The sequence below is a fragment of the Dipodomys ordii genome, unplaced genomic scaffold (assembly GCF_000151885.1).
Source record: "Dipodomys ordii isolate 6190 unplaced genomic scaffold, Dord_2.0 Scaffold55, whole genome shotgun sequence".
NCBI lineage: Eukaryota > Metazoa > Chordata > Mammalia > Rodentia > Heteromyidae > Dipodomys > Dipodomys ordii.
In genome coordinates this window covers 6476275-6485890 of record NW_012267271.1, presented here as the reverse complement: position 1 = coordinate 6485890, position 9616 = coordinate 6476275, and the positions used below count along the sequence as shown (strand labels likewise).

The window sequence follows — 9616 nt, the reverse complement described above, 5'->3', positions numbered from 1 at the left end:
CCCCCCTGCCCCGCCAGCCCCGCCTGGACCCCCAACCTCACCAACCCCCCCGCCCTACACCTCAGGCCCTCACGCACCTCCCCTGCCCCCATGCACCTCTGACCTGGCTTCCTGTGGGGGGCCCAGGCCGGCACCCACACTCATTCCCCTGGTAAAGTGGGGTGCGCACTGCCCCCCACAGGCCCCTGTGCGGCAGCTGACCTCTGCTGAGGCCCAGCGGGCAGCCTGACCCCAAACTCTGCCCACACAGACTTTGGCTCCTACGTGGGCTGCTGTCACCGAGCAGGGACCACAGCGGGCCGGCTTCCAGCCCTGGCTCTCGATGGGGTCCCCAGGCAGCACCCCACTTGCCTGAGCCAGCCCCTGGCATGGTGGGCAGAACTCCCTGGTCGTCAGAAGGGACTTCTGGGTTTTTTGAGGCCCACTGGCCCTCCCAGCGCATGCTCCCCCCCTCGTGCCTGGAGAACCCCCGGCCCTGCAGTGTGGACTGACGGCCCCCTGTGCCCTGTACCCCACGGCCAGGTGGGGCAGGCCACCCACAGCAGCTTGCACCCCAAGACTGAGCACCTTGCACAACGAGACCCCAGCCAACCCTCCTGCAAAGCCAGGGCTCCGGCCTCACCTCTCTGGCCTCCCCTCCCCTCCGGCCTTGCCTCTCCTCTGGCCTCCTCTCTCCAGCCTGGGGGGGCGGGGAGGAGCAGTGAAGGCAGAGACTGCACCCCAGACTTGGGCCCAGCCTCTTGGACAACATCTTGGTTTTCCCGGCCAGAGCTGAGGCAGCTGTGGGTCAACGCGGGAACCCCTCCCCCTCCCCCACGCTCAAGGATGGACTTCCAGAGGCCCAGCAGGAGGGAGGCCGGAGGCCTAGAGGCTGCTGTCTGTGGGGGAGGCTGCCCCCTGCTGGTCACCGTGGGCCAGTCAAGGCTGAATGGCAGGAGGGCGGGCGGGAGCGCCTCATAGGGCACTGGGGGGCTGGGGGAGACTGAGGCAGGGGCCCAAGCACTTCCTGGATACCGCGTGGAGCCCTTCCCATGTCCACGCGCTGCTGAGCTGCCCCCAGCCGCAGGTGAGCCCCACACACCTCAGGGACCGCCGCCTAAAGGCAGAGTGGGAGGCCCAGGCACTTGGGGGGCTATAGTGTGAAGCCTGGGTGCTTCCCTGAGCGCGTGGGGAGCCCCAAGCTGGGAAGCTGCCCACGTGGGCACTCCTGGGGAGGAGGCTGGGTGACAGGAGGCAGGTAAGTGGGGCCGTGGGGCTCCATTCACGCCCCCTCCCAGTGCCCACGTGTGCCCAGAGGGCCCTGGCGCTGTGCAAAGACCCTCACTGCAGCTGGCATTCACAGCACGGCCATCCACGCGGGCAGCAGAGCTGACACCGGAAGCTTCTTCTGAACCAAAATGATGTAACAAGACGTGCAAGGAGCAGGGCATTAATAGCTCACATCTGTAGTCTCAGGAGGCTGAGATCTGAGGATTGAAGTTTGAGGCCAACCCACGTAGACAATCCATGAGACTTACCTGTGGAGACTTACCTCCAGCAAAAAGCTAGAAGTAGAAGTGTGGCTCATATGGGAGAGCACCAGCCTTGAACAAAAAAAGCCAAGCAAAAGTTCAAGCCCCAGTACACTCTCTCTCTCTCACACACACACACACACCATGAAAGGACCCCCCTTTCCTTATTTTCTAAAAACCAGAGGAGTGGGGCGGGGGCTCCCCTAGTCTCATGGTAGAGATAGGTGGGACCCCAGTTCATCTTGGGAGCGCTGCCGCCAGCCAGGCCCACGTGTTTCTGCTGTGTCATCACGCACGCTCCCGTAGTGAGGTGCTGCTTTGCGGACACGTGGGGGGGGGCGCCGGGGCCTCCTGGGCTGGACCTGGCCGCAGAACGCAGCAGGTGACCCTCACCTGATTTGAGAGTGACCACAGGACACAGATGCGGGGAGAGCCAGCTGGGACCAAGGCGGCGCCGGGCTATGCAAGGGGCCCTGGACCACCGAACATCGCCCTGCTGGGCCTGGCTTGACGGCTGGGCTGTGGGATGCCCGGGATGTCTCCTGGCACCCGGCCTTCCCTGCTTGCCTGGAGAGCAGCGCAGAGCCGGGGCGGGCTCCAGGCCGGCTCCGTGGGCATGGCCGGGGCCCGCCTCTGAGAAGGAAGCCTGGAGCCCGGGGTGAAGGACAGAACGGACTGCCCCTCCCCCACGCGTGCTCAGAGGAAGACGTGTGAACAGGGCGGAAGTGAAGCTCCAGGCCTGCCTCACCCTGGTGCCCCTCACCACCACCCACCTGCGTCCACGAGGCCTCCGGCTGGCTGGTCAGAGCGAGGCCGTCGGCAGCCTGGGCACCACGGTCACCACGAGGACTGGGCACGCAGGGACAGCTCTGGGTGCAGCCGGAGATCCGCGAGCTGGCCAGCAGCACCAACATGGACTGCCACCACATGTGGACAGAGGGGACGCGGCCCGGGCACGGAGGGCAGGGGTGTGCGGGAGGCTGGGGCGTGGCCTGGCGGGGCGGGTGCTGCCGGGCACCGGCGGAGCCCGGGATGGGGAGGTGACACAGGGCTTTGAGCAAGTGCTGGCTGCCTGCTTGGTCTGTCTCCATCTCCATGTGTGTGAAGGCCCAGACTCGGAGGCCCAGCTCTGAGACTCTGCAAACCAGAGAAGCAAGGTCCTGCCTCTGGCCTCTGGGTGGCCGAGGGGCCGGGGAGGGGGAGAAGCCCCGAGGGCCGGTGTGGCACTCACTGCTGCGGGCAGACATCACACGTGGCTGTGTGCTCTTGGTGATGTATGCGTTCCTGAACCCAATAAAGTCTTGTGACCTGGCCTCCTCTGCCTCTAACCCTGACCCCATGCCACGTGATGGGGGAGGGGGGAAGGAGGGGGGCAGGGGGTGGTGAGCCACAGGTGTTCTAGGATTGCCCCTGGGAGGCCAGCTCAATAGGTGTGTGACCGGTCTGGTCTGACTCATTGGGGCCAGCTCCACAGATAGGAGTGCAACTCGTGACCTGGGGGGGGGGTCATGGCCAAGGCTACGTGGCTATCGTCTCCTGGGCCTGGCCTTCACCTGTGGCCCCAGGAATGCGCTGCCTGTGCGCCAGGCCTCTCAGGCTGGAACTGGAGGTCTGGAACATGGAGGCTCTTTTTCTTCTTTTTTGTGGGGAGGCCAGTACTTTTTTTTTAAACTTGGGGCCTGTCCCTTAGCTTATGTGCACAAGCCTAGCACTCTACCATTCCAGCCACAGCTCTTCTGGCTTTGGGGCGGTTCATTGGAGATAAGAGTCTCATGGACTTTCCTGCCTGGGCTGGCTTTGAACTGCGATCCTCACATCTCGGCCTCCTGAGTAGCTGGGATTACAGGCGTGGGCACTGGTGCCACTTAAACTTCTTTATTAAGACCCAGTAGCCCCTTTATTAGGAATAGTCTCTCCTGACTACATAAAACAATGTGAGGCTTACAGGCAAACAAGGTCCTGAGTTATTTAACAAACTCCAGTGTTTTCGAAGGATGGTGGGGCCCTTGTGGGAAGAACAGGGGTGGGGTGCCGGTGGGGAGCCTTCACACCTCACACCTGCCAGGGCCAAGCCCCCCCACAAACAGACCTGGGGACCTGCTGGCTGGGGCAGCTCACGTTGGGCCACAGAGCTGAAGCCGGGGACGGGAGGGACGGGGGGACGGGGGGACGGACCCCTGGGCTGGTCCATGGCCTCTGCCACCGCCTCCCTGCGGGGCCACGCCCCCTTGCCAGCCCCCCTCCTGCCATTGCCCTCTGGGTGCCCACGCCCCAGCGGTGGCTGCAGCTTGCAGGCTCCGTGTCTGTCTTCCCGGGCGGACGGGGCCTGGGCCCTGGCCAGCGTGACTGTCCAGCCCCAGAGGCCTCCCAAGACACCACCGGGAGAAATGAGGCAGGATGGCTTCCCAAGGAACCTTCCAGAAAACCGCCCCTTCCTGAAGGCCACTTCCCACTCAGCAAGTGTCCCTGCTTTGCCTGGCCACGAACTCCTGGCGCCTGGCTGCTCCTCCTGCACCCGGACGCCAGCCCTCGCCTCGTAGCTGCCAGCGGGGACCCCAGCTTGGCCCAAAGTGGCCCGGAGGTCACCCAGCCCCTCGGGTGCAGACACCCGGACTCAAAGGGGACAGGGATGGGGGGGGCACTGGGAAGCCCCCCGCTGCCACTGTGCTGGGCGCCCTTCAGCCCTGTGACAAACCCGAACTGCGGGCCTGGCCCCGGGCAGCTGCAAGGGGGGAGCACTGGGGCCACAGGCCTGTGAGGCCCTGCCCCCATCCCCCTAGAAGCGGTGGGGGGGGGGGCTTGGCCTGCCCTAAAGCTGCAGAGCAGGCAGGACACCGAAAAAGGGGGACCTGTGAGGCCCTCGGGCAGCAGGTGTGGATGGTGAGGAGTCTGCTGGGGGGGGGGCGCCCACACAGGCCGCATTGCAGGGGGGGACACGCTTCCACCCAGGCACTTGAGGGGCTGCGTCCACAGCTCCCAGCTAATGATGCCACCGCTCTTGTCCAAAGGGCAGCATCCACCCCTGGCGTCACCCCACATCCGGTCTGCCTGTGTCCATCCGCACGTCCTCCTTCACCGCCAGCCTCCCCTAAAGGAATCGCAGGCCCAGGAATGTGAAGCAATCAGGCAGCCCCGGGGCCAGGATGCCCCGTGGCCTATATAACACCCAGGGCAGCCGGGAGCCGCGCATCTGCCACAAAGACTGAGAAGCTCTGCCCGGTCGACGCCAGGCCGCGGATCAGCGGGGTGAGTACAGCCGGGTGCAGGCGGGCAAAGCACGCAGAAGGGCTCAAACTCCGAGACTCATCTATGCACAGCACAGGCCGCCCGAGCCACTGCCAGCCAGGCCCAGCCCTGGGCTTTGCCTGCGGCCTCCTGGATAGCGGGGCCTGATGACCCAGTCTGTGCTGAATCCCAATTCTCAGAGCTCAAGGACCCCCAACTTCTATCCATGCCCTGGAAGGGTAGATGACCCTCCAAAAGGGAGAGAGGCCACTTCTGGTGCCAGGGTCCCAGGGCTCGGACCTGGAGTCTTAGCTACTCAGGAGGCTGAGAGGTGAGGTTCTCAGTTCGAGGTCATGAGACTCTTACTTCCAATTCACCAGCAAAAATGCCAGAAGTGGAGCTGGGATTCAAGTGATAGTCAGCTTTAGAGTGACAAATCTAAGGGACCGTGTCCAGACCCCAGTGCCAGCGCCCCACCCCCAAAGAAGTCCTTTTTCACAGATGCAGAGGCCAGGGCCATGCTCTGTGTAGGGACAGCAGAGACGCGGCCCCCAGCACCGCCCAGGGACAGCCCCCCACTCCACAGCCCTGCGGAAGGAGCCTCGCGGGCAGCAGCCCCAGGGACCCGGAGCCCAGCCGGAGAGCGAGGCCCTTTTGTTGTTTTCTGAGGCTTTGTGACTGTGTTCGCTTCTTTGAAATGTTTTCAAGGGAGCCCTTTCTGGAAAGAGCCTTGGGGAATTTCTGGAAGGCGTGCTTGAATCCAGCTTCACTTGAATCCAGCTTCTTGCAGAGGACCGGAGGGGCCTGCTCACTCACGGTATTTATTACCCAGGACGGGGCGGGGGCTGCCAAGCAGGCCAGCAGCCCCTGATTCTGCCCCATCTGCCGTCCTCGCAGGGGCCCAGGGCCGCGGCTGAGGGAGGGCCCGCCAGTCTGTTCCCAGCACCGCTGCACTGCGCCTTGAGCTCAGCTCCCTGCCCGCGGCAGTGCCCGCAGCGCCCGGGCGGCCAGGGCGCAGGCATCGTGCTCGGAACCACCTACCCCCACACCTGCCCCCGCTCCTCGCTTCTCCCCTGGTGGCCAGGACCACTAAACCCATCTCTGGATATCAGGAGAAGCTTCTTAAGGCGGTGGCGCGTCCCCGCTAACCGGCTTAGCCGAATCCATTCGTTATCCGGAATACACAGACTGACTGACAGGTCTCCCGGCCCGCCCACGGCTCACACGACAGGGCCCCGGGGGTCGATAATTCTAATAAGAGGAGAAAAGAGCTCGGGTGTCCCAAGTTCTCTGGGGGTCACTGGGACGCTGCCGGGAGCTGTCCAGGAGCCGGGGGATCACAGACCCGACTGGCGAGCAGCAGGGGCTGCAGGAGATACAGGCTGCCTAATTGGTGCAGCCAGCTCCCCAGCCTGCCAACAGAGGCCTGAGCCGCACGCTCCCGCCTGTCATCCTAGCTGCTCAGGAGGTTGAGATCTGAGGATCACAGTTCAAAGCCAACCTGGGCAGAAAAGTCCGAGAGACTCTTATCTCCAATAAACCACTAGAAAACCAGAAGTGGCGCTGTGGCTCAAGCAGTAGAGTGCTTGCCTTGAGCTGAAGAGCTGAGGGACAGCGCCCAGGTCCAGAGTTCAAGCCCCACGACCAGTAAAAAGAAAAAAGAAAAGAAAAAGGGCTGTGTCCAAGGCAGCCTGGTGGCTGCCAGGCCCTGGGACGGCGGTGGACAGGGACTGAGGGACAGCTAGACTTGGGGCCTGCGTCTTACTCCTTCCTCTCTTCTCTCTGGTCAGATGCGGGGTCCTTGCTTCCTGACCTTCCTCCTCCTCCTGGCGCTGGGCACCTGCTTTCCTCGGCTGAGTGAAAGGAAGCCTCCAGGCGCTGCCGGAGCCGAGCTGGCCTGGGCCTCCCTGGCCGAGGCCCACGGGCCTGGCCTGGTGTGGGCAGACTCCCAGCGGCCATTGCCACGCCAGCCACGGGCCTTGCTCCGGGTGGCCAAGGATACACAGGCATCTGGCAGAGAGCACGCTGGCTTACGCCTGAGGAGGCAGTCTGAAGCAGAGGCCGGCGGCTTCCCGCCCGAGGCCGGTGAGAAGACCAGCACCCTCTTAGGGAACCTGGCGCAGGAGCTCAACAAACTCAGCAGGAAGAAAGGCGGCTTCAACTTCCGCTTCGGCCGGCGGTGAAGCGGCCGGGCGGCCGGGAGGGACTGCTTCGGGACCAGCCCTCGCCCTGTCCACGCCTGGCACCAACTCCGTCTTCTCCAGCCTCAAGGCCGAGCGCCCAGGACATCGATGTGCTGAGCTCTCGGCCTAGGACAGGCTGGCTGTGCTTGCTTTTGATCTCCAACTTCACTGAAGCAAAAACAAAGAAAACTTCTAGTTACTCAGGAGACTGGGATCGGAGAGCCACAGCTCAAAGCCAGCCCAGGCAGAAAAGGCTGTGACTCATCAACAAGCCAGGAAAAAGTCAGGAGTGGAGCTGTGGCTCAAGTGGTAGAGTGCTAGCCTTTTCTGAGAAGCTATTAGAGGACAGCGCCCAGGTACACACACACACACACACACACACACACACACACACACACATGAGACACTGCTGTACAGCTCCAGCCCAGCAACAAAGGCTGCTCGCCGCCTGTCTCAGCCCCTTCTTCCCGTGGCCCGGCCGCCGGCCCCCGGGGCACGCAGCAAAGCTGTGGCTGGGCCGCGGCTAGGCAGAGCCGGTTGTGCGGCTCCGGTCCAAGGCAGGTTGTCTATGATTGCTGTGCAGTTATCAAAGTTCTGTTTCCATGGGGACAATGGGAGCTGACAGGCAAAGGATTGCTGCAAACGAGAAAGTTCCACCCGGTTCAGAGTGTGGCTCTGAAATTCAACATGAAGGCCCACAACTAAACAAGCCCTCACCATCACCACACACACACACACACACACACACACACTAAAACAGAATGCAACAAACAAACCAACCCAAAGCCCCACTCTTCCTCTCTAGCCTGTTTGTCAGGAAAGCCTGGCGTTGGCGTGGTGCTGCCCTTCGGGCCGGCCATCCACCCTCTGGTGGCCGTGGCTCCGGCTTTCTCGGCAGAGTCCCCCGGGGCACTAATGAGGAGGGAAGGTGTTTTTGCTTCAGCGAGGCTGCATTGCAAATGCTCAAACTATGAATGTGTTGGAAATAAAAGTTGTAACAACTGCAGAACTGTAATGGGATGCTGGCCTCTTCTCTCCAGGTCCTCTGGGCCCTAGAAACTTCCTTTTCTTGAGTTGTTGGAGTGCCTTTGCCTCGGGGAGATTGGAATCGTGCTAGCTGTGCCCGCGCACCTTCCTCCCGTCCCCTTAATTGGCATCCGGGCCGAGAAACACGGGGATGCTGCGCGCTTCTTCCGTCTCATCTGCCCCTTTCCTGGTTTCCTCAGAGTAAAGAGCACCAGGAACATGACGGCTTCACCTTGGGGGGGGGGAAGCCCGCAGCACCCCTTTAAACACAGCTGTGGCACCCCAGGCCCCGTCAGACACGCCAGTCAGAAGCTGCTCTCTCCGGGGCTGGCTGCCACTGCTGAGATGAGGACTTATATTGATGTTACCATAGCAACATCTCCCCGCCTCCTCTCCCGCGGTGGCTTGCCCCTGCTCACAATTGAATAATTTTCCATTGAGCTGTCACCATTAATTGGTGGATTTTTATTAGCCTTTTAGAATCACACTGGGCCCGGCCCAGCTTGGTACCTGGGCGCGTTTCGGTGTTTTCCGTTCTATTAGTGACTTACATTCCCCAGTAGCAGCTCTCAGTCCTCAGCAGCCAGAAAGTCACTTCATGAAGGGTGACAGAGAGGAACCCGAGGCAGGCTGGCCGGAAGGGGCAAGGGCGTGGGGGTGGCACACCTGGCCGTGCAGCATACCGCCTGCCTGCCTCCTGCCTCCCTCCCTCCCTTTTCCTTCCCTCCTTCTCTTCTCCTTTTTTTTTGTTGGTGGGCTTGAACTCTGGGCCTGGGCGCTGTCCCTCAGCTCTTCAGCTCAAGGCCAGCGCTCTACCACTTGAGCCACAGCACCACCTCTGGCTTTTTCTGCTTATGTGGTGCTGAGGAATCGAACCCAGGGCCCCACGCATGCAAGGCAAGCACTCTACCACTGAGCCACCTTCCCAGCACCCCTCCTTTCCTTCCTTTCTCTCTCCTTCCTTCCTTTTTCTTTTTGTTGGTCATGGGGCTTGAACTCTGGGCTTGGGTGCTGTCCCTGCACTCAAGGCAAGCACTCTACCACTTGAGCCACAGCGCCACTTTTGGTTTTCTACTGGTTTATTGGAGACAAGCGTCTCATGGACTTTTCTGCCTGGGCTGGCTTTGAACCATGATCCTCAGATCTCAGCCGCCTGAGTAGCTAGGATGACAGGAGTGAGCCACTAGTGCCTGGCTCCTCCCTCCCTTTTTCTAGGTGCCAGTAAAACTTGAACTCAGAGCCTGGGCACTCACAGTCCATTAGCTTTTTTACTCAAGGCTGGCATTCTACCACTTGAGCCACAGTTCCACTTTCTTCTTTTTTCTTTTCTGCTGGGTACTTGGAGGTAAGGCTCACAGACTTTTCTGCCTGAGCTGTCTTTGAACCGGGATCCTCAGAGCTCAGCTTCCTGGGATTACTGATGTGCGCCCCTGGCCCCGGCTTCCTTGGGTGCTGGTTTGTGACAGGAACTGTCTACTGTCACCATTTCTAAGAACCCGGAGGGCAGCTGCGCCCTGCGAGCGTCTCGCACAGCTCACGCTCTACGTGGGCAAGTCCTGTCTGGGCACAGCTCACCCTCCGCGTGGGCACGTCCTGTCTGGGCACAGCTCACGCTCCGCGTGGGCAGGTCCTGTCTGGGCACAGCTCACGCTCCGCGTGGGCACGTCCTGT

The 9616-nt window shown here is 61.9% G+C and overlaps 2 protein-coding genes across 2 annotated transcripts in view; one reads left to right on the top strand and one right to left on the bottom strand.

Annotated features, from left to right (window-relative positions):
- Window positions 1–2001: 2001 nt before the first annotated feature.
- Window positions 2002–9616, bottom strand: part of Abl1 (ABL proto-oncogene 1, non-receptor tyrosine kinase) — a 144581-nt gene continuing 136966 nt past the window's right edge. The window contains exon 12 of the mRNA XM_013021429.1: window positions 2002–2017. The gene's annotated coding sequence lies outside the window, so the exon portion shown is untranslated. The remainder of the gene's footprint in view (window positions 2018–9616) is intronic.
- Qrfp (pyroglutamylated RFamide peptide) lies at window positions 6527–6919 on the top strand. The gene has a single exon (XM_013021287.1). The coding sequence runs from the start codon at window positions 6527–6529 to the stop codon at window positions 6917–6919; it is 393 nt and encodes a 130-aa protein (XP_012876741.1).

Coding starts and splice junctions, on each gene's coding strand:
- Qrfp (XM_013021287.1), top strand. CDS start 6,527: ATGCGGGGTCCTTGCTTCCTGACCTTCCTCCTCCTCCTGGCGCTGGGC.